The sequence below is a fragment of the Hyaena hyaena genome, unplaced genomic scaffold (genome assembly GCF_003009895.1).
Source record: "Hyaena hyaena isolate Hyena2069 unplaced genomic scaffold, ASM300989v1 scaffold_434, whole genome shotgun sequence".
Taxonomy (NCBI): Eukaryota; Metazoa; Chordata; class Mammalia; order Carnivora; family Hyaenidae; genus Hyaena; species Hyaena hyaena.
In genome coordinates, this window is record NW_024081069.1 from 75,559 (window position 1) to 100,233 (window position 24,675).

At 45.4% G+C, this 24,675-nt stretch overlaps 1 protein-coding gene across 1 annotated transcript in view; it reads left to right on the forward strand.

The window, feature by feature from the left end:
* The window catches only part of LOC120245870 (kalirin), a 298,908-nt gene that overhangs the window by 22,593 nt on the left and 251,640 nt on the right, over positions 1-24,675 (forward strand). Inside the window, exons 4-5 of the mRNA XM_039253041.1 lie at positions 18,228-18,420; positions 18,842-19,354. Of these exons, the coding sequence (XP_039108972.1) occupies positions 18,228-18,420; positions 18,842-19,354 (706 nt within the window). The remainder of the gene's footprint in view (positions 1-18,227; positions 18,421-18,841; positions 19,355-24,675) is intronic.

Below are 24,675 nucleotides of genomic sequence, written 5' to 3' on the forward strand. Positions count from 1 at the left end.
CGATTCTCTGCCCAGGAAGGTAATGTGCACTTATCTCCCAAAGGTAAGCTGTTTTCCTCTGCAAGAAACTCAGGCCTCAAACCCATTTCCTGGAAGGAAACTCTCTGTTTTGGACTTGGAAGAAGGCAAGAATCACTCCTACCCTTCACCAGCCTTGACCATGGTGGGGTGTTCCACTAGGACACCTGCCAATGGGTCAAGATTTCATTCGGTGCACACACAGGATGATTGTTTAGTTCTTATATATGCACAGCTCAGAGAGAATGGTCCAGTAATCCTCTGGCTTTTTCAGGTTACCCCTGAACTTATGGGCTAGTGAGGGGGCACCCAGTTCTTGCCCTTGGGATGACTCACAGTCTGTTTGAAGTTCTAGGATCCACTGGAAAAGACAAAATTGAATGTTTTCAAGGCAATGGTTAAACAGGCATACCAGTTAAATGGACTTAACCAGAGGGGGGGGAAATCTTTTTTTTTAGTTTTTCAAGATATTTTATTTTTTTCTATTTGGAAATAGTTAATTGAAGCAAAACTTAAACTTTTTAAAATACTTAATTTTCACACAGTGATCTTTTAGTTTGATTATTTTCAAAACTTAAAATTTTTTTTAAATTTTTATTTATTTTTTAACATAATTTATTGTTACATTGTCTTCTATACAATACCCAGTGCTTATCCCAACAAGTGGCCTCCTCCACGCCCATCACCCACTTGCCCCTCTCTCCCATCCCTCGTCAACCCTCAGTTGCTCTCTGTATTTGAGAGTCTCTTATGGTTTACCTCCCTCCCTCTCTGTTTGTAACTATTTTTCCACCCTTCTCTTCCCCCATGGTCTTCTGTTAAGTTTCTTAAGATCCACGTATGAGTGAAAACATATGGTATCTGTCTTTCTCAGGCTGACTCATTTCACTTAGCATAATACCCCAGGTTTCATCCACGTTGCTACAAATGGCAGGATTTCATTCTTTCTCATTGCCAAGTAGTATTCCATTGTATATATAAATCACGTCTTCTCTATCCATTCATCAGTTGAAGGACAGTTAGGCTCTTTTCATAATTTGGCTATTGTTGAGAGTGCTGCTGTAAATACTGAGGTACATGTGCCCCTATGCATCAGCACCCCTGTATCCTTTTTTTTTTTTATTTTTTATTTTTTTAAATAGTTTATTGTCAAATTAGTTTCCACATAACACTCAGTGCTCATCCCCAAAGTGCCCTCCTCCATGCCCATCCCCCCCTCCCCCCCACATCCATCAGTCCTCAGTTTTTGTCAGCATTCAAGAGTCTCTCATGGTTTGCCTCTCTCCTTTTCCCCCACCATTTCCGCCCTTCTTCTCCCCCTTGTTCCTCCGTCAAGTTCCTCCTAATCCTCCTATACGTGCAAACATATGAGATTTGTCCTTCTCTGCCTGACTTATTTCGCTCAGCATAACACCCTCAAGGTCCATCCATGTTGCTACACATGGCCAGATTTCATTGTTTCTCATTGCCATGTAGTATTCCATGGTATAGATAAACCACATCTTCTTGATCCATTCGTCCGTTGATGGACACTTAAGCTCTTTCCATGTTTTAGCTATTGTGGAGAGTGCTGCTATGAACATTGGGGTACATGTGCTCCTATGCCTCAGCATTTCTGTATCCCTTGGGTAAATTCCTAGCAGTGCTATTGCTGGGTCCTAGGGGAGTTCTATTGTTAGTTTCCTGAGGAACCTCCACACTGTTTTCCAGAGGGGCTGTACCAGTTTACATTCCCACCAACAGTGTAGGAGGGTGCCTGTTTCTCCACATCCTCGCCAGCATCTAGAGTTCTCTGATTTGCTCATTTTAGCCACTCTGACTGGCGTGAGGTGGTATCTCAGTGTGGTTTTGATTTGTATTTCCCTGATGAGGAGGGATGCTGAGCATCGTTTCATGTGTCTGTTGGCCATCTGGATGTCCTCTTTGGAGAAGTGTCTGTTCATGTCTTCTGCCCATTTCTTCACTGGGTTGTTTGTTTTTCGGGCGTGTAGTTTGGTGAGTTCCTTATAGATTCTGGATATTAACCCTTTATCTGATATGTCATTTGCAACTATCTTTTCCCATTCCGTTGGTTGCCTATTAATTTTCTGGGTTGTTTCCTTGGCTGTGCAGAAGCTTTTAATCTTGATGAGGTCCCAACAGTTTATTTTTGCTCTTGATTCCCTTGCTTTTGGGGATGTGTCAAGTAAGAAGTTGCTGCGGTGGAGGTCAAGGAGGTTGTTTCCTGCTTTCTCCTCTATGGTGTTGATAGTGTCCTGTCTCACGTTCAGGTCCTTTATCCATTTTGAATTGATTTTTGTGCATGGTGTGAGAAAATGATCTAGTTTCATTCTTCTGCATGTTGCTGTCCAATTCTCCCAACACCATCTGTTAAAAAGGCTGTCTTTTTTCCATTGGATATTCTTTCCTGCTTTGTCAAAGATCAGTTGGCTGTATACTTTTGGGTCCACTTCTGAGTTCTCAATTCTGTTCCATTGGTCTATGTGTCTGTTTTTGAGCCAATACCATACTGTCTTGATGACGACAGCTTTGTAGTAGAGGCTGAAGTCTGGGATGGTGATACCTCCCGTTTTGGTTTTATTTTTCAGTATTACTTTGGCTATTCGGGGTCTTTTGTGGTTCCATACAAATTTTAGGATAGTTTATTCTAGTTTTGAGAAGTATGCTGGTGCAATTTTGAATGGAATTGCATTGAATGTGTAGAGTGCTTTAGGTAGTAATGACATCTTAACTATATTTATTCTTCCTATCCATGAGCATGGAATGTTTTTCCATTTCTTTGTGTCTTCTTCAATTTCCTTCATAAGAGTTCTATAGTTTTCATCATACAGATCTCTTGTATCCTTGGTTAGGTTTATTCCGAGGTATTTTATGGTTTTTTGTGCAATTGTGAATGGGATCAGTTTCTTGATTTCTCTTTCTGTTGCTTCATAATTGGTGTATAAAAATGCAACCGATTTCTGTACGTTGATTTTGTACCCTGCAACTTGGCTGAATTCTTGGATCAGTTCTAGTAGGCTTCTGGTGGAGTCTGTCGGGTTTTCGCCCTGTATCCTTTTTAACCAGAAAAAATTTATTGGACATAAAATTTGACCTGGATTTTTAAAAGAAGTAAGTGGATTTGAATCCTGGAGCTTGAGGCAGAAGGGGCTGTAGAGATCAGCCAGGCGAATCCCTTCACTTTAAAAGGGTGAAATGCTGACCAGAGAGTGCTCAGACATGCCAGGGCTGCCCTGCTGGCTGGCGGCGTTGCTGGGACCAGTTGCTGCAACTCTGCACTGCCCCCTGACAGGGAGAGAGCCTGTCGGACAGCAGGTAGCCCCCAGAGGTGTCATGCACTGAAGGCCAGGACGTCCCCTGTGTCATAAGCAGAGGATTTTCCACTCACATGTGAGCTTTCTGAGGCTCTGAGCTAGCTGCAGGTGGGAACAAACACCCGTTGGAGCCCTCCCTGTTTAGTGTCAAGTTCCAAACATGTCCCTCTCCCTCAGGTTTCCTCTGTCTGGCTCTCTGTGACCTCCCTTGCCACTCTCAGGCTCCTACTTGTGCCTAAGCCATCACAGGGTTTTTCTTCCACCTCATCAGTGCCCTTGGCCAGGGCACCTCTGTCTGGGTGTCTGAGGGAAGGAAGGCCGGCTGCAGGAAGAGGGCCCCCCACCCCCTGGGAAAGAGGGCTCCTGTGTTGGTAAAATGTGGTGGGCATGCAGGGGTAACTGTGTGAGGGGTAGCCGAGGGTGTCTGTGTTGGTGGGTATGTTTGGGCATGTGTCTGCATGTGCTGTAGGCAAATAGCCCCAGGCTTTCAAGAAAGTACCATTTCTTGAGGGGGAGGAATGGAGGTATGCACAGGCGCGATTTGACCAAAGACTGTTTCCCGGAGGAAACGTGTGGTTTATTAATGAGGATTCCACCTGCCCTGCCAGGAAACCAGAGCCCCGCTGGAGAGCGGAGGATCCCTTGCGAGGGTGGGGAGAGGTGAGGATGCAGCAGGAGGAGGAGGAGTAGTGAAGGCAACGGGGATCGGGGTGAGCAAGGCAGGTGGGCAACACTGGCCCCACCTTGCAGCCTCTCTTGGGCCCTCTCTCTTCTCTCTCCCCATTTTGAAAAAGTTCCCTGTGTCTTTGTTGGGGTGACTGAGGGTGCTGTGGTTAGACAGGGACAGGAGATCCATCTTTGGCTTCCTACTCACAGATTTTTAATCAGTGATTCTAATGATATTTTTTAACATTAAAAGATACTGTTTTTCACCCGGCCTGACTATGGGAGAAAGATGGGGCCGTAAGGAAGGCCTGGGGAGCGCAGCCCTGGAGGCTCTCTGGAGGACAGGGAAAGGGAGGGCTATGTGGAGAGGTCGTGGCTTCCATTTCCGCTCTTTTCCTCTGCTTACTTTGGTTTCTGTTTTGTTTCTGCCTCATGTTCTGAATGCCCCAGAAGGAAGGGCTGAACAGCTCTGTGGACACCGTGGGAAATGGGACAGGAGGCTGCAGTCGTGAAATAGCCACGTCGATTTTCATCCCAGCCTCCCTGAACGTGCCCCTCTGCCATCATCCCTCTCTGCTAGCCAGCCCTAGACGTCTACGAGCAATTGTTCTGGTCCTTGTCTAAGAGCTTCTAAGCTCTTCTTTTCCCAGCAAAGAGTAGCTCCTTCCATGTGCCCTGTCCCCAAGCCAGTCTGTTGTAGAAAGCAAGGCCTCTTCTTTGGTGAATGGAGGTTGTGTTTGAGACTGCCAGGTGACCTGGTGGATTAGCCAGGACACCAGGGTTTGTGCAGCTTAACCCAGGCTGGTCCCTCTGAGGTAGCCATCCTTTGGAAGGCTGCATACTTTCACCTTGGTACTACTGCCATCCATGCCATTACTAGAACTCTCTTCGGGAGCTCCCTTCAGCCTGTGGCATGCTCTTTTGACTATCTGAGCAGATTTGACTTTTTAGAAAGTGTTTTGTGTAAAGGCAGCATCTAGGACAAGTCAATAATGCAGATGCAAGGTCCTGCTGTGTTTTTTAGGCCACTAGACCTATCAGCGTATGGCCACACCTGGGTAATCTTGGAGCCTGAGTCTGTGTTATTTAATATTTTACTACAACCTGGTGGGGGGTGCGGTGTGCCGGAGGGGTGGCAGGTGGAGAGGGGAAGAAAGAGAATCAGCCACATCCTTGCTTCCAGCACATTTGCAATCAGCATTTGTTTGTTTGTTTGTTTGTTTAAACAGCTTCATTTGAGTGGAATTAGGGAACAGACTTTAAAGACCTAGAAAATGGCAACCTTCTTCTTTTGTTCTCCAGTATGAGGCTTCCTTGGGACTCTGACTTGGGCAGGAATTGAGTTTGTTTCTGGGAAAGCTGAGCTCGGGAACTGACAAGGGGGAGCTCCTAGACCTGGAAACTGGCAAGGAAATCTACAGAACCTTTAGCATAGTAGTGACTTAACCATGGATGTACCTTTGAATCTCCAGGGAACCTCTGACCAATTAGTCAGTCTCCTCACTTTGCAGAGGAGGAATTGAGGCTTCGGTTAGAACAAAGAATTACTCTGACCTTTGTCCCCCAGCCCTGGCATCACAGGTCAGAGGCTCAGAAGCAAAAAATGTGTTGTTCCATGGGTAGAAGACACAAATTCTGCGGAATAATCATGACCTGAGAAAGTAGACAGTGTCTTCCAATAAAACAAACAAACAAAAAGAAACAAAGCAAAAACCTCTGGATGGGTTGACAGAGATTCTGAGAAGCCCTGGATGGTAGCTGAACCTCACACTGTGACAGAAAGCCAGCTGATGGTGGACAGTCACCTGTGAGGCAGCCAAGAGAGGTCCACAACAGGCCAGGGGGTCCTGCCACATCTCAGAGCTCCTCTGTCCTACCTTTTAGCCATCCAGGAGGCCTCCACGTTTGTGGAGGGTGACTTTGAGAACTGTCTATGCCAGCAAAGGCTCATTCACTACACCTCATTCTAAGGTGTTCCCTGGAGAGTGGCTCTTTTCTCAGTAAGGCACTGTCTCCTCCACGTTCTTTTTACTGCTTCTGATTATACCAATTAGAAAGCTTAAAGCAGGTGCTAATGTGTCTTTAACACTTTACTTTAACACCTGCTGGTTTCTGGTTGTTTAAGAAAATGGGTGTGGTGTGGTTTGGGGCAGTCTGCAGAGCGCTGCTATGAGAATAGCAATAAGGAGTAGAAAAGGGTTAACCCAAATTAGAGGGAGCGATGAAAAATTGAAAGGAAATCTAGACCCTACAGCCAGAGACTCTCCAAGGCCTGAGAATGGCATGTGAACTCCAACCCAGATGGTTCAGGGGCATCTTTTCCTTCTCAAACTCCAGAGATCTTTCTTTTGCTTGAATTCTGAATGGAGAAGTCAGTCATGACATGATTCCAGGGAGACAGGGGTACAGCACAGTTCTAGGGAAAAGGGCACAGCAGGTGACTCACTGGGACTCCTCTCTCTACCTCCCTTTGCCGGTTTCCGTCTGCTTGTGGAAAACTGTGTCCAGGTATTAAAGGCGGTCCATGCAGCATGGGTAAGACTTCTCCAGTCATCCTTCTGAAGCATCCCACGATGCTGATTGGCTTGCACCTGCAGGGCCAGAGCGGGGTGTGGCAGGGCCCAGATTGCCCTCATTAAAGCCAGATTGCCCTCATTAAACGGGAAGTCCTTACTTGTCCTTCCGCTTTGTCATCCACTGCTCAGTGACCAGTCTAGCTCTCTACCACAGTGTTCAATTTCTTGCCTCCCCTGACAACTTGGTGAGTAGGTCTGATTTGAAAATGAGTTCATCACAGCTCAAGCACTGGACCTTCCTGGGCCCCAGCTCTAGGATTCTGAGCCCTACACTGCTGACCCCCAGAACCCCACAGTTTGCACCAACCGGACAGCCTGCAGCAGTACGCACAAAGCACACCCCCTTGTTGCCCCCTCGCCTGGTCTGCCGGGGCGTTTTTATTGTGGATCTCTCTCCTCCACCTGCCACTGGGATGGTTTGAGGTTGTATTTTTGCCAGGAGTTGTTTCAAGCGAGAAGCTGCCGGGCATTCATGGATGTGGCATAAATCTCAGGTGGCAGCACAAGAGCTGGGGCAAACAGGGTCAGGCCACCCCTCTGCTGCCAGAGGGCAGTGGGAGCCGTCAGCAGGACGGTCCTCACTCCTGGGGAAGGGGCGTCACCCTCAACCTCCACACCAGGTTATCTGATGTCGGGGAGAATTTTTCTTCTCGTTTCCAGAGTTCCCATGGCTTAATAGAAGACCCGAAGCAGGGAGATTGACAGCTGGATGTGTGGCCCACATGGCCAGACCATCCACCCACCTGTGGGTCCCTGAGCAAATCACTTTCTGGCTTGGGAACTTGCTGCCCTCAGCTCTAAAATGAAGGATTAGCAGGAGTAAGCATTAACGTGGCTTCAGGCTCAAGCTGCCTTTGTCTCTCTGAGACAAGGTAGCATGACAGATACTGGAATCAAAGAGAACAGATTCACATACTGATTTTGACTCTTCCTGGTGACTTTAAGCAAGTGGCTCAACCTCTTTGAGCCTCAGTTTCCTTAGCTATAGAGAGGGATAATAATAGCAGCTACTTGTGAGTTTCATGTGAGGAATAAAATGCTTAGCATACATAGGTTCTCATATGCTCAATTGAATTAGCCTTTATCATTAATATGTGTATGTCCCATTTTTATCAGAGACAATTGCTCCATTTCATTAGTTTTACTCTCATTTTATATCTCTCCCCAGTTTGACTTTTGAGCTCCTCTGAGCTCCAGCTTAGATCTGACTGCTGGTCTTCTCTATCCTTACTGAAGTTTGCTGTCTCTGCTTCCTCCCTATAATGGAGGAGCAGCGAACAACACAGACTCTTTTCGACCCCAGGGCCTTTGCACAGGCCATTGCTGCTGCCTGCATTATTCTTTCTACAGTATTTCCTTAACTAGCTTCTTCTTATAGTTTTGTTTTCTGCTTAAATGTCAGCTCCTCATACTGGCCTGTCCTGACCACCGCTAAGCTCTTAAGACTTACCACAATTTGTATTTATTCTGTTTATGTAGCTACTATCTTGTGTCCCTTTCTTTCCATAGAATGTAACCTTCATTTTTCTGTCTTGTCCACATTTATATTGCTAGGGTCTACCACTAGGCCAACCACAAAGTAAAGGCTCAGTATATATTGGTTAGATGAATAAATTAATGAATAATATGACATATTTACATGACACCATATTATTTATGAAGCATCTTCATACTAGGCTCTCATTTTGAAGCCATATAAACCTCTGTGAGGGATAAAGAAATTGATCAGCCGGAGCCTGGCCATAGTTACCCCACATACGATAGCTACCGTGCAGAGTAAGGACAAGGTCATGGCAATGTGTGGGAAGAACCTTTATCCCAATGGGGATGGAGTGGGATGGGAGGAAATCGATCAGTACAGGAAGACTTCTTGGAGAAAGAGGCATGTGAGTTGAGCTTTGAAATATGAACAGGAGTTATCTAGCAAAAGATGGGGTTGGTGTGGGCAAGCACAAAGGCATAGAGGTAGGAGAGGCCAAAGTCTAATACAAGATTGAAACTAATAAGTCAGTGCAGAGAGGCACAGATAACATGCAATCCAGAGGGATGGTTTGGGCTTCTCTTGGCCAGGGACCTCGTGAGGGAGCAGTAATTGGGAGGAAGTGGCAACTTGGCTTCCTGAAGCCAAACCTGTAACCCAGGGTGAAGCCCTGACCTGACAGGCATTTTGCCCCACTGTTCAGGTCCCAGAGCAACTCTTAGCTTGAGTATCTCAATCTCTGCCCCTCCCCACTGAGGCTAAAGGCATTGAGTGTTCAGATTTATGAAACAGGGCTGGGATGGTAATAACAGCTAAGGTAGAAAACGCAAGTCCAAAGGCCAACAAGCAGACAGATCCTGTGAGTGTGTGAATGAGCTGGAAGTGGTTTAGAGAACGGAGAATTTAAGCCTCCTCCAAAGACACTTGAATACATTACCAGCAATAGTAACAAGCTTGCCTAAGAAAACCGTTTTGGAGGACTGGGTTCAATAGTGTGCTGCAAAACTGTGGCTTCTATTTGGCGTTGGGGACTGCCAGGACTAAAAAAGGGTCAGTGGTAACATGCCTCTTTATTGGTTCTTCACTGCCCACCACTGGGACCCTGCACACCTGTACCAGTCAGACCTGGGAAAGCCCTTACACCACTCACAGCCTAATGGGTCAAGAGATACCCCTGGGGACTTCAGATGTGGGCAGGGCCTGGAGGACCCAGAGATAACCCAGGACTTGCCCAGATATTTTAGATGAGCCTGCAGGTCAGGCTTCCTTGTGATTTAACAGCAATTTAGAAGTAGAGAGGAAGCCCAGGAAGGCAGGTCTCCGGTGGGTGTCTGGTGGAGCACAAAATTGCTATGTGGGGGAAGGCAGCCACCGGGCCTTTCAGGGAAAGCCTCTCTAGGCCAAGAGAGGAGGAGCTCAGAAGCAGAGAAGTGCACTGTAAGCACAGAAATCCTCCCAAGCCTGTGCTTCCAAAAAATGGTTCCGTTTGAAAGAACAGGAGGATACAGAGAGAAACCTGCTGCCATTTTTGACAGGCTCCTGTAGAGCATAGCTGTGGGTTCACCTTGCTAACATTGCCCAGATGGTATAGCTCTGCGCTACCTGTTTATGAACGCCTATCCTAATCTGATTTAGACATGAGTATCGTTAAACTCCCATAAGCCACACCTTGCAGACTCTAGGTATTGTCCCTGGATCACCTGGAGAGCCTCCTGGGTCTTACCCCGGGCTGATTTTCATCATAATATCTGAAATGGGTTCCCAAAATCAGCATTTTTAAACAAGTGTCCTAGGTGATAATGAAAGCCACTAATGTTCGAGAAGCATTGGCATAAAGCAGTGCAAATGCCTTTTTGAGATGGCACAAGCTCTCCCGAGTGAAAACAGCTCCGGTGTCATGTAATGAACAAAAGAGTAAATGGTCTAGAACTGAGTACAAGAAATATCCGATCAATCATAAAGTATACGTTTATGTCCTGGGCCTGAGGGCTCCGAGAGTCCATGAAACAGTTTACCACGCAGTTTGAAAAGACTGTAATTTATCACAAAGGGCTGGCCCTTTGTGAGAAGCTGGCCCAGGGGGTCCAGGTCTCAAGCCCCAGATGGGAAACAAATGGGGCAGTGGGGAGTGAGCATTGGCTGTGTTCTTATCTAAAGGAAGGGGTGTGGGAGATGGGCAGGGTCACTCAGTCTCCTCTCCTCTCTTTAGTGGATTTAAAGGCCTGTTGCTCCAACCTTCACCTTTCTACACTCCCAGCCTCCCCATATACAATGTGGTAGTACTGTGCCGCTGATCATTTAATTTGAGCTAATAAATATCATTTAAAAGGTAAATAACCTATAGGGAAAAGGAAGGCTACCTGTTATATTCCAGGGTAAATTGGTTTACTCAAATTGCTCTCCATCGACCATGCTGAGACGGAGAGAGGTCTGGGGCATGTAGGCTTGGGGAAGAGGCCAGCTGGGAGCCAGCTGGGGCTCAGGCAGCCACAGAGCAGTGTGCAGACCCTGGCTGTTTCCAGGGTTGAGAAGGCAGGGCCAGGGATAAGAGTGCACGAAAAGCAACCTCAGATGACTTTGACATTTCCTACAATCATCTCGGAGATCAAATAGGAAGACGGCTTCCCTGCTCCACCCAATCTCTGTGCTAACACCCCACTGAAATTGCCCTGACCACTGGGACTGATGCCTCTTAGTTGCTAAATGCAAAAGTTCTGACCTCAGTTAATGACTTACCTCTTTGCAACATTTGACACTGCAATTTCTCCTTGAAATCCTCTCTTCCCTGATTTCTTTGACTTCACTTCTCCCTTGGTTTTCTCTAAACTCTGTATTTTTTTCCCTCAGCCTCATCTACTTTCTTCTCCCATCTCTTTAAACATTGATATTCCCATAAATTCTATCTTTGACTCAAGAAGCTTTTTTTCATCTTACTCATTTTCATTGGGTGCTCACTCACTTCTATGCATATCTGTCTACTACCATAGTTCTTTAATGTATTCATTCAGCAAATATTATTGAATGCCTACTCTGTGCCAGTCACTGTATGATTCCTGAGTCAAAATATGCAACCTGGATTTCTTTTAATTTCCAGACTATATATCAAATTACCTTCAGAATTTCATGTATGTAGGAAATTTGTGGATGTTTGTTTTAGGCTGTGTTTCTTGAGATGAGGATACAGGTATAAATGATTTATTAAGGGCATTCTTTTCAAGAAAACTTTTAAGGGAGTGGAGAAGCAGAGTAGGGAAGAAGAGGGACTTAGCAAGGATTTGGTCTCAGATAAAGTCTAGCTGGAGACTGACTTGGAGAATGAGAAGGCATTGCAGCATAAGTCACACTTCATAGTTACTCCATCTTGTGGTAGAGGGTCTGAGCTTTGGCACCTTTGTAATAGCAAACCCCCCCCCCCCCAACACACACACCTGGTGTGAGGTTGTCACTGCCCACATGTCTCTGGGAGAAGTGTCATCTATCAGCGGAAGGAAAGTCTCCAGAGATGGTCTCAGGTGTAAGCTGATAGCTACAACACTTTTAGAGCTGCAGGCTGGGCACACTGATCAATAAAGGGTCCCTGGTGGGATACCCACCGCATCTCTTCTAGCAACTAAGACTTACATAGTACAGATTGTGTGTCCAGCACTATTGTGAGCACTTTATGCACATTAACAAACTTAACCTTTAAGTTGCCCTGTATTATAGCTATTAGTATTCATGTTCACTCATGTTTTGCAGCAAAGGGGCTGAGGCATAGAGGTTAAAAGTAACTTGCCTAAAGTGCCTCAATAAATGAACGATGGAGCCAGGACTCAGACTAAGGAAGGCTGTTCTAGATTCCATTCCCTTAAGTGCCACCTCAGTGTATTGAGTCTTAACAAGCACCAGGCACTGTATTAGGCATTGGAGATTCAGCAGTGGAATCAATACAAAACTCCCTGCCCTCACTGAGGTCACTTTCTAGTGAAGGAAGTAGGACAATAAGTAAATAAGTAAAATATCTGATCCAGCACTAATAAGTGCTAAGGAGAAAAATAAGGGCAGAGAGATAGGGAGCGCTAGGTGAGAGCCATAGCTTTGAATTGGGTGGCCCAAGTGAGACTTAATTTAGGAGGCATTTTAGCAAAGATCCAAAGGAAGAAGTCTCTCTGCTTCTGCTCTTGCCACTCCCTCTGGTTAACCCTGATTTACTCTCCCTCTGCACAGCTTCAGGGCCATCCTTCCGAATCACCTGATCATGTTCCTTCCCTAAATGACACCCTTTAGTGGTTCTTCATTGCCTTTAGAATGAATCCAGCACTCCTGCCATGGTATGAGATGCATCCTGATTTGAGGTCTGCTTCCACTCCTCCCTCTTCTCAGAAGGCCTGCTTCTAACATTGTGATGCCCAGGGCAAGAAAGCCAATGGGAACCCACATACCTTATGTGTAAATATTGAAAATTAATATAGCAAGCTAATGAACTGTTAACGCATCTACTCTCTACTTTGACAAATGCATCTTCATAGTGACTTAGGAGGCCAACTTAACATTTATATTTGTTGGACTGCTCTGAGTTCTATGCTAGAACTTGGCAATCCAGGGAGATGGACCCCCCAGTCCATGGTCTGTTTCCCTTCTCTGCCCACTGCCCAGCTCTGTCTTCCTATATGCATGTGGACACTTCAGCTCACATAGCCACATTCTAGCCACATTCTTGTGTTTATACTGCTGTTGTTTCTTGACCTTGGGGGACTGAACCTGGGAAAGAAGTGGGCCCAGGAAGTAGGGTAAGAGCCCTTTGGGCAGAGAATTTTAGGGTTTTAGGTGGTAGGAGCTTAGTCTAGAAGGTGGGTGGGAGCAACACAGACTCTATGTGGCAAATTTCCTTGTTCCCTGGGGGAGATGATATAAAAGAGGGGGGTCAGAGCACAGCACAGTGCCCTCTAAAGCACTCAGAGCAGTACCCCTCATCACTCTCTGACTCTTACTCATGTGCCAAAACCAAAGTGAATTGCTGGAACTTTTCAATATGCCATGCTCTCTTGTTTCTGTGATTTTGTGATTTTGCACAGACTACAGAATGGCAGGGCATACACTGAGAGCCCTCATCTCCTGTGAGCATCCTAATCTAATCCCCCATCATGGACACTTAACCCCTACCCCCTACAGAAACACCACATGTAGTGGCAATATGGTAGGGTATAGTATGATATAGTGACCTAAGTGTGGGCTTTATTTTATTTTATTTACTTATTTTTCTTAAATAGTTTATTGTCAAGTTGGTTTCCATATAACACCCCGTGTTCATCCCAACAAGTGCCCTGCTCCATGCCCATCACCCCCCTCCCCCTCCCCCATCAGCTCTCAGTTTGTTCTCAGCATTCAGGAGTCTTTCATGGTTTGCCTCCTTCCCTCTCCCCAACTATTTTTCTCCTTCTTCTCCCCCATGGTCCTCTGTTAAGTTCCTCCTAATCCACTTATACGTCCAAACATATGGTATCTGTCCTCTGCCTGACTTATTTCGTTCAGCATAACACCCTCAAGGTCCATCCATGTTGCTACACATGGCCAGATTTCATTCTTTCTCATTGCCGTGTAGTATTCCATTGTATAGATAAACCACATCTTCTTGATCCATTCGTCTGTTGCTGGACACTTAGGCTCTTTCCATCTTTTGGCTATTGTTGAGAGTGCTGCTATGAACATTGGGGTCCATGTGTCCCTATGCATGAACACTGCTGTATCCCTTGGGTAAATTCCTAGCAGTGCTACTGCTACATAGGGGAGTTCTATTGTTAATTTTTTTTTTTTTTTTACAAATAGTTTATTGTCAAATTAGTTTCCACATAACACTCAGTGCTCATCCCCAAAGTGCCCTCCTCCATGCCCATCCCCCCCTCCCCCCCACATCCATCAGTCCTCAGTTTGTTTCTCAGCATTCAAGAGTCTTTCATGGTTTGCCTCTCTCCCTCTCCCCCACCATTTCCCCCCTTCTTCTCCCCCATGGTCCTCTGTTAAGTTCCTCCTAATCCACTTATACGTCCAAACATATGGTATCTGTCCTCTGCCTGACTTATTTCGCTCAGCATAACACTCTCAAGGTCCATCCATGTTGCTACACATGGCCAGATTTCATTGTTTCTCATTGCCATGTAGTATTCCATGGTATAGATAAACCACATCTTCTTGATCCATTCATCTTTTGATGGACCCTTAGGCTCTTTCCATGTTTTAGCTATTGTGGAGAGTGCTGCTATGAACATTGGGGTACATGTGCTCCTATGCCTCAGCATTTCTGTATCCCTTGGGTAAATTCCTAGCAGTGCTATTGCTGGGTCATAGGGGAGTTCTATTGTTAATTTTTTGAGGAACCTCTACACTGTTTTCCAGAGGGGCTGCACCAGTTTACATTCCCACCAACAGTGTAGGAAGGTGCCCGTTTCTCTGAGTGTGGGCTGTAAAGTCCTGGTTTTGACTCTCTGTTTAGCCTCTTCATAGTCATGTGGCTTTAGGCAAATTCCATGCCTCTGTTTCATTATTTATTACATGGAGATAACCGTACCAAGTTTATAAGTTACTATGAGGATAAGATGAAATAATGGGTGTCAAGTGCCCAAGCACAGGCTCTGGCATAGGCTAAGCATTGCTAAAAAGTTCTTTTCCCTACCCCAACTATGCTCCTTACTTGAAACCAAACATACAGAGCACCTTAGGAGATAGGATTGTTTTCATTGAAAGATGCCAATTAGATTAGCTCTCAGCACTCAGCCTCTAGGCATCTGTCCCCATCTCCTGAGGTAGGGAGAATTTCCTAGAGAATATTGGTGCCTGATTTCTACTTTCAGTTGTCAGGGATTATTAGTTAATAGTGTGTAGGCTGCTGTTGATCCCCACATATACATACTGGGAGAGTCACTATTTGTTGTTAGAGATGTGAGCATAATTGCAGTTACAGCAGTGGAGTCTGAGGAGCAGGGAGACAAGAAGCTGGGCATCTCGAAGGAAAGGCAGGGCCCATGGTCACCTTGCAGTGCCTGACATAGTAGGCATGCAACAAATGTAAGTCAAGCCAAATGAAGCTAAGAACAGTGAGAGAAGCCAATAAACTCCAATATAAAAATAGATAAAAATAGATAAAAGAACTCTTTAGGTAACTTATGGAGAAATACTTATGGAACAATAAGCTATAGCTGGTAATCAAATAAAGGCAAATTTAAATGTAATACAATATTCTTCTAGAAAATGGGCAAAGATTTAAAAAGTTCAATGGCCAGAAGCACCTGGGTGGCTCGGAGGGTTAAGTGTCTGACTCTTGATTTTGGCTCAGGTCATGATCTCACAGTTTTGTGAGTTTGTGCCCCACAAACTCTGACAGTACACTCTGTACGCTGACAGTATGGAGCCTGCTCGAGATTTTCTCTCTTTCTTTCTCGCTTTGCCCCTCTTGCCCCTTGTGCCCACACACTTGTGCTCGCTCTCTCTCTCTCTATCTCTCAATCTCTCAATAAATAAGTAAACTAAAAACTTTTAAAAAAAGAAAGAAAAAAGATTCAATGACCAGTGCTAATGAGACAGTAAGGGGAGGCTACTCTCATGCATTGCTAGTGGACATGTAAGTTGATTTGCATTTCTGTAAAGAAATAATGAGAATGATTAAATAAGTTATGGTATAGTATAAGATGGCCTATGTGTCATTAAATGTCATAATTTTGAAGACATTTTAGATATGAGAAAAAACCTCTATGTTGCAACGAAAAGTAAGAAGACTACATGCACAAAAAAGACTGGAAGGAAATAGACCAGAGTATTATAACTTATTACTAAAAACTCGGTAAGAATATTACTAATAATAATTACTTTTATTATTAGCTTCTCTTATACAGATCTTTGAATATTTTAAGTTTTCTATAATTAGCAGGTGTTTCTCTTATAATGGGAAAGAAATCCCATAAATTAAGAAAAGTCACAGTGCTTTCAGACGATAGGGCAGAGAAAATGATTCATGGAAGACTCTGGCAACTTGTCGACTCAGTAAGCGTCAAAGAAGAGGAGGCAAGCCCTTTCCTTTGGGATATAGGATTTGGGGAGAAACAAAAGACCCAGGCTTCCTCTCTTGTTGAGTCTAGTCATTTGTATCAACAACAAGAAATGGAAAGAGTCTCCTTCCCTGGGGAGTTTCCTGTCTAACTGGGAGGCCTGAGTGAGCTGCTTTATGTTGGAGACAGTCACAGGTTCACAGGAGCTGTGGTCTCTCCACCTGGCTGTGACATTCTCAACACTGGTTGAGATTTAGGGAGGCAAACCATGAGAGACTCTTGAATGCTGAGAACAAACTGAGGGCTCATGGGGGCAGGGGAAATGGGAAGGGGGGTGATGGGCATGGAGAAGGGCACTTGTTGGGATGAACACGAGGTGTTATATGGAAACCAACTTGACAATAAACTGTGAAAGAAAAAAAAAAGAATAATGCCTGAGATGGGGCTCTGATTCCTTTTGTGGCCTAAATCCTCCAATTTTGTCTTTACCTTCAGTAGCTATTAGTGATCAATAGGTGGTGTTACTCCTTTGTGGGTCATGCAACAGGTGCAGTGGTTTAAGCAAGTGCTATCTGGATAATAGGAAATGAAACAAAACACCCTAAAACACCGCACCAGTATGTATATAAAAATGTGAATTGGGCGCCTGGGTAGCTCAGTCAGTTAAGCATCCAACTCTGGCTCAGGTCATGAGGTCATGGTTCATGAGTTCGAGACCCACGTCAGGCTCCATGCTGACAGCTCAGAGCCTGGAGCCTGCTTTGGATTCTGCGTCTCCCTCTCTCTCTGCCTCTCCCCTGCTTGTACTCTGTCTCTCTCAAAAATATATAAACATTGAAAAAACTTTTTTTAATATGAATTAACCAAAATCTATTTTGAGTTATAAAATAGATACGTACATTAAACAAACCAAGAAGGATGGGAGGAGAGACCCCTATCTACCAAAACAGAATTGCTTCCAAACTGACATGTTGTAACTATTTTGACTTTCATTTTTTTCTTTGATTATTTAGGAGTTACAGTTAAGGTCCAAGTGCTTTAATAAATTTTGCTACTTAATAAGTCATGTAGCAACATCTTGATTCACTTAGCCTGATTCCTTTTTGGTGTTCAAGATGGTCACTGTCACTTCATTTGGCCTTGATTTCAAGAGTAGTTTCCCATCTCTTAACTTCCTGAAACATGCCTTTTACATCCTGACTGGTGTAATGGAAGGACATGAGACACCTGGACTGCATCCCAGCCGGCCCCACCCTTGACCAGCTGAGTAAGCAGCGTGACTCAGCAACTTGTTTTTTAAAAGCTGATATACATCTTGAATGACAAGTAATACATTTTATTTTTTAATGTTTATTTTATTTATTTATTTTGAGAGAGAGAGAGAGAGAAAGAGAGAAAGAATCCCAAGCAGGCTCCACGCTGTTGGTGCAGAGCTCTACGCTGGGCTCAGTCTCCCAATTGTGAGATCATGACCTGAGCTGAAATCAAGAGTCAGACGCTCAGCTGACTGAGCCACCCAGGTGCCCCTACAAGTAATACATTTTGAATACAGTGGTGGCAAATACATGTTATAAGTGCTCTGTGTACCATTGCTAATCAATTGGTCGAATCAGCCTAGAGCCCATTATGGAAAAAGATTTCTTGGCCCACTTTGGGTTCAGTGATAAAGCATTGTCTGCTTTGGTATACCAGTGTCTACATTGAGGTGGGAACAGAGAAGGTCAGAGCTCATACCAAAAGCTTTTCATGTCAGGTTTAAGGGCAGTAGGCTCCTTGTCTTTGAAGACTTTGAATTCAAACAGGAAAAGCATGATTCATGATGGGAGCAAGAATTAAAAGAAAATCAAATACAACAGTGAACACTTGAACAGTAAACATTCCAACAAGTACGAGTGACGGTAGGGAGAGCTGAGTTACCTGCTGAGTGCTGGGAGAAGCCAGAATGCCCTAAGTTGGCTGGGGTTTATCTAGACAGGTTTTCTGAGTTAGTGGATTTTGAGTTGGGTTAGAAGGCAGCCAGGAGACCTGGTGTGAAGCTGGAGGAGTGAAAAGATCCAGACAAAAAGGAATGCAGATTTCTGGATGCTTGTTGACTGTGCTCCCCGAAGTCTCAGCCATCCAGAGTGACCATGCCTGACCTCTGACCTACCCACAGTGAGGACGTGTGCAAACGTGGCTTCACCGTCATCATCGACATGCGGGGCTCCAAGTGGGACCTTATCAAGCCCCTTCTCAAGACGCTGCAGGAAGCCTTTCCAGCGGAGATCCATGTGGCCCTCATCATCAAACCCGACAACTTCTGGCAGAAACAGAAGACCAACTTTGGCAGCTCCAAATTCATCTTCGAGGTGAGCCAGACCTCTCTCTTAGCACCCCCTTTCTCTTCCCTTCTGCTGCCCACACATTTCTCACTTCTGCTTCTCCACCTATCCTACGATATGCAGGATGTCAGGGGCTGATATTTCAGGATTTGTTGGCTACTGTGGCCTTACCAGTAAGTCTTGGAAGGAATAAGAGGCTCAAGAGATTGTCCCGGCTGTCAGCCAGTCTGTTGAAACTGCTGACCTGGGCCGATTTGCAGTCCCTGACCCATGGGGTGCATGCTGTCTCATTTGCTCTTTCTAAGCTAGGCTGTGGTTATTAATGTGTGGATTTATGTCAGCCTTTCCCCTTGACTTTCTGTCTTCTGCCTAGGGCTGCCCTAGGGTCTTCCCCCCGCCCACCCCACATCACTGAGTCCCCCCCCCCCTCTGTGTCTGCCCCTCCCAGACAAGCATGGTGTCCGTGGAGGGCCTCACGAAGCTGGTGGACCCCTCGCAGCTGACCGAGGAGTTTGATGGCTCTCTGGACTACAACCACGAGGAGTGGATCGAGCTGCGGCTCTCCCTGGAGGAGTTCTTCAACAGTGCCGTGCACCTACTCTCACGCCTTGAGGACCTACAGGAGATGCTGGCCCGGAAGGAGTTCCCCGTGGACGTGGAAGGCTCACGGCGGCTCATCGACGAGCACACGCAGCTCAAGAAGAAGGTGCTGAAGGCCCCTGTGGAGGAGCTGGACCGGGAGGGGCAGCGGCTGCTGCAGTGTATCCGCTGCAGTGACGGCTTCTCAGGGCGAAACTGCATCCCAGGCAGTGCCGACTTCCAGAGCCTGGTGCCCAAGATCACCAGCCTCCTGGACAAGCTGCACTCCACCCGGCAGCACCTGCACCAGATGTGGCATGTGCGCAAGCTCAAGTTGGACCAGTGCTTCCAGCTGCGGCTTTTTGAGCAGGATGCGGAGAAGGTAGGAGGGGACAAGTGGGTCTTGGGTGGGGAGGCTGCTTAGCTGTTTAGGGAAACTTACAGAGGCTGCTGGGCCAACTTCCTGATTAATAATACTTTTGTGGAAAGCTTTAAAAATGTACCTGCTGGTTTTGGCTGATTTATTTGGTTATTGATCACTGACTTTTTAAAAAGTTTTTATTTATTTATTTTTGAGACAGAGAGAGAGAGAGAGAGCAAGCGAGTGAGCAGGGGAGGGGTAGAGAGAGAGGTAGAGAGAGAATCCCAAGCAGGCTCCGTACTGTCAGCAGAGTCCATCATGGGGCTCGAACTCATGAACTGTGAGATCATGACCTGAGCGGAAACCAGGAGTCAGACACTTAACTGACTGAGCCACCCAGGCTGCCCCGATCATTGACTCTTTAAATCTCCCCTTATATAGAGTTTATTATGTGCCAGATACCGTTGTAAGCACCATGTGTAAATTAACTTATTTTAATCATCTCAAGAGTCGTATGAGATAGGTATATTACCATTATCCCATCTTATAGATGAAGAACCTGGGAAGGTAAATAACTTGGCGAAACCAAGAAGTGTGTTGTAGTTCTGGAGTCCACACTTTAGCACTGTTGGACACTATCCCTCTCAGGACATGCAGCGAGTGGTTCAAGCCACCTAAGCAATGAGAATAACAATACTGTTACCAGTCACAATAGCACGACTTAGTGATTATTGTCCTGCAGTGTCCTTTACTGTTGACAAAGCACTTTCACATACAGAGTCTTATTTAATCTGTGCAACCCTTTGATCCTTTGAGGTGGGTGGTGGTGTTTCTGCCGATATACAGGGAAACGGTGCTCTTTGATCCTGGGGCTATACTGGCAGACTTGACATATGAATCCAGCTTTCTTCCGTTTGAAGTACAGGTCCTTTCCTTCCATACCACTTCTGTGGGAGGATTTCCCACAGTTGCTGAGTGCTTTCTCAAGCAAGACCCCACTTTTCCAGCAGTGAATTTTCAAAGCTTTCCCCTTATCAGGGACATTGAGAAAGTGAAAAAGAAAAATATCATCTAGTGCTTCTTTGCCAGGCATACAGAAGTATCTTCTCTAGATTCTCTCCAAGCTAAAGAAGAGAGTTTACTATTATATGCACTTTAAGAAGAGTGAAATGGGTTTTCCTCCTATCAGTGTTGTGGGAATGACTTCTATTCAAATGCATAATACCACTCTTAGGCATACCATGAATTGCTGTAACCTGTGAGTTTTATAGACAGTGTCTGATGTAATGGTTTTGTGTCTTTTAAAAGCCTATATTGAAAATGTCCCCCCCTCCAAAAGAAAGAAAAAAAAAAAAAGAAAAAAGAAAATGTCCCTATGTGTTTGTAAGCAATGAAATCAGGATATAAAACTATACATAAGTATGATCCCAATTAATATGAGAGTGCCAACATAGGTATAAATGGGAAAAAATCATCACAGTGCTAGTAGTTTTGATTTCAAGCGTTTATGGTTATCATTGATTTTAATTTCTCTGTATAAATATTCTTTTCTTAATATAATTGTTTTAATTTTTAAAATTATTGTTCATTTTTGAGAGAGAGAGAGAGAGAGACAGAGTGCGAGCAGGGGAGGGGCAGAGAGAGAAGGAGACACAGAATCTGAAGCAGGCTCCAGGCTGAGCTGTTAGTACAGAGCCTGACGCAGGGCTTGAACCCGAGAACTGCAAGATCGTGACTTGAGCCGAAGTCAGATGCTCAACCGACTGAGCCATCCAGGCGCCCCTCTCTGTATAAATATTCTATGCTTTCTAATGTTTTATAGTTCATAATCATATGAAAACCAACATATGTAATTTTTAAAGAATTGCATAGCCCCTTTCCATAAAAGGACTTTTGAACATTGTTTAAGCCAGTTTTTGGAAGAGAGATGTAGGAGAGTTTCTTGCAAAACCTTAGGAGCTGTGAGGTCTCCCCGAGCCTTCCTTACCCAGTGGCCGAGTTCCTGGGTCCAACTCTGGCCTGCCCCCCTTTGGGGGTGCCTCTTGGACCAGAGTCATTATCACTGCTCGACAAATGATGAGAGATACCAGGTCAGAAGCCAGCTGCTCTGTGAAGCCAGAGGCAGGTACTTTGGCTCTTGTAACCAATAGTGGAAAGATCTGGGCATCTCCTTTTTACTTACAGTTTCTTCTGCTCTGGTACAAGGAATCTGCTTTATAGCTGTTCTGGATGCCTGTTTCAATGAGCCAGTGTCATAAGGGGGGGCAGAGGACTCAGGTCTGCCTGCAAGGGTTTTGGTTGAGGCACTTTCCTGCACCTCTGAAGCTCAAGGATATGGGAAGTCTGCATAGGGCACAGATAGTGCCTGTCTCACAAACAGAACACAACACAACAGAACACCTTAACCTCAGAAGTCCCCAGGTAGGGAAAGCTGACCTTTTAGAGTCAGCCAAGCCCCAGTCAATCAAGCAGTAATTTCTGCCACACGTATATCTTCGCAATTCATACTCCATGCTTTCTCTAACCCAGAGTGTGATTTTCTCAAGATCACACTGTTGGTTAGACAGAGCTAGTACTTGGACTGTCTCCAAAGCCCAACCAAACTCTTGTCCAATAGCCCTGCTATCCCTCACTCCTAGGACCTGCCTCTTGCTACCACTGAACAGTGCCTGTTAGCCCCTGAGCCCCTGCCCACGCCCTGATGATTCTGGGGCCGACCTCCCATCTCATCTTCAAAGACACACTCAACAGCAGGGCCTCTTAACCTTGGACCTCTTTGGTCTGGTGAAGCCTATGGACCCTTCTTGAAATAACATTTGTAAATGTACAAAATAATATACATATGTACATATATGTGTAATATATGTATATATGTGTTATATATATATGGGCTTGTGAAATAATTATTGAAGTACAGTTTTAACAGTTTTTAAAATAACAGTAACTTGTATATTCTTTAGGAACAATGTTAAATAACAAGTTCTATTTGAAGTCTGATAACTACCACAATTTTGAAGTAGTAATGAGCATAAATGACATTTCAGGGCAAAACCTGATGTGATCTGAAAATGTGTGTGTTTCTGTTGATGTCAGAGGCACAAGTATTGCTACCATTAATGTAGTTTTCTGCCTACATTCATAACTGAAAGGAATGCTATATTTCAGTTAGATGTTAGTGAAAATAAAGGCCTATTTTTTCCCTGTTCAAGTATACAAGCCCTGAGTTATCTGCAGAAACTCTAAGTTTAGAATCCATGTTCAGTGGTATGTTCACACCATAGAAAGAAGTATGTGTGTGTGGCATATGTGTGGTGTGTGGTTGGCATGTGTGTGTGTGGGGGGAGATAATGTAAAAAATGAAATGGGGAGTGAAAGAGATGATGGGAAGAGGGCAGCCTGGGAATGTTTTGGTATTGAGTCAGTGGTGAAAATGTTGCTCAGGCTTGACCCAGCTGCTGCAGAAAATGTGCTGGGTGTGGGGCAGGAGAGAAAACAGTCCTTTTAAGTTGCTTCAAGATTAATTCAAAATATCTGTGCAGAATCAAGTGCCTTGGCCCTTGACTTATTTGGTGTTTTTGAAAGGGCATGAGGAGGGTGGTGGTTTGGGGTAAGGGTTGTATGCATGGATCCACATCTAAACAAGGGTGGGAGGAAATAGTTACTGCATGAGCCATGTCCTAGCCTCCCTTCGGGTGGGAGTCCTGTCGGAGGCCTGTAATTCCAGATCTGGGAGGCTCTTAGCAAATGGAGGAGTCTGGTGATCACCCAGCTACTACTTTTTGTAAAGGGGTAAGTGCAGAGTCTGTCACCTCTGGCCCTGTGGGGTGACAGCTGTTTCCTAGGGTTTGAATAATAGGTGGTACTCCCATTTACCAGCTGGTCCTGGGGAGTGAAGCCACCTCTCATCACCTTCCCCTGACCCCTGAAATGACCCTGCCTCATCTTAGGGGTGGTGTGGAGGGAGCCATTTTCTCTGCCAATTAAACGCTAAGGGAAGAAGGACTCTGCTCCATGGATAACTCATAAAGTAGGCCACCATTCATTTAATAAACTCCTGTTGAGCAGCTGTCATGGGCCCCAAACAAGGCACTTGGATAAAGATGAGTAGGCTAGAATTTCTGTCCTGGAACAGCAAGCTGTCACAAACTCCTATTTATTATTACTTACGTCTGCTGTGTGCACCCCATTTCCTAGGCACAGCCTCCATGATTGGGGGAGGGGGGCGGTGGTTAGAGAAGAGGGAATATTGCAGCCCAGGAATGTTAGGAACCATTAATGAGCAATTTGTGGGAGGGGTGGGCAATTCAGAAGTGATTCAACTAGTGCACAGTGCATCTTGTTGGAAGATGAGCAGCGCTGCCTTGGTCCTGTGCTCTCTAGTCTGTAACTAATAGGCCTATCCTCCACTGTGCTCACAGAACACGGGTGGGTCGTCCTCATTAGCCAGTGCAGATTACAGCTCTCTTCGCAGATCTGTCTCACAGCTGATCACCTCCACAGCTGAAATGGACCCAATGTGATGGAGGTGTCTGCCCTGCAGTCACATCCCATTACCAGGGAGAAGGAAGGCCTCTTCCCCAGGAGGGGGCAGTTTGTGGTATTGAGGTCCATTAAGTAGACTCATTCCATGTCCTGTTGATGCTCAGTGGAGGATCCTTCCTAGCCATCCCTCTCCCTTTCCTGGGTGCCTAGAGCACGTCTTAGAATGGCAGAACTGGAAAAGACCTTGAGATCAGAAAGTCTACCTCCCACACACTGTGGAGAACCTAGCCTTGTCATCCTGATGACAGCCATTGTGACCTCATGATGCCTACCAATATACTGATACATGCCAATGACATGTATCAGAAAATGCTGGAGCTGGGGTGCTTCAGTGGTTCAGTTGGTTAAGCGCCTGACTTTGGCTCAGGTCATGATCTCACAGTTCATGGGTTTGAGCCCCATGCTGGGCTCTGTGCTGACAGCTAGCTCAGAGCCTGGAGTTTGCTTCAGATTCTGTGTCTCCTTCTGTCTCCGCCCCCCCCCCCCGCCCCGCCCCAGTTCATGCTCTATCTTTCTCTCTCTCCCTCAAATATAAATAAAACTTAAAAAGAAAGAAAGAAAATACTGGAGCTGCTGTGCCATCCACTTTCCAGTGTGCAGAAAGCTCACAACTTCTAGTCTTTGCAGGAAAGAAGAGCCTCAAAGGGCTTCAGTACATAACTGACCTAACTGATGGAGAAACCATCATTTGCTCCACTTCTGAATAAAAACTGATGTCTACCCAGGAGGCCCATGCTCCAGTCTTGCCCAAAGCCATTCTGGAATGGAAGTGGAATACTCCCACTTCCTTGTGGGAGAAT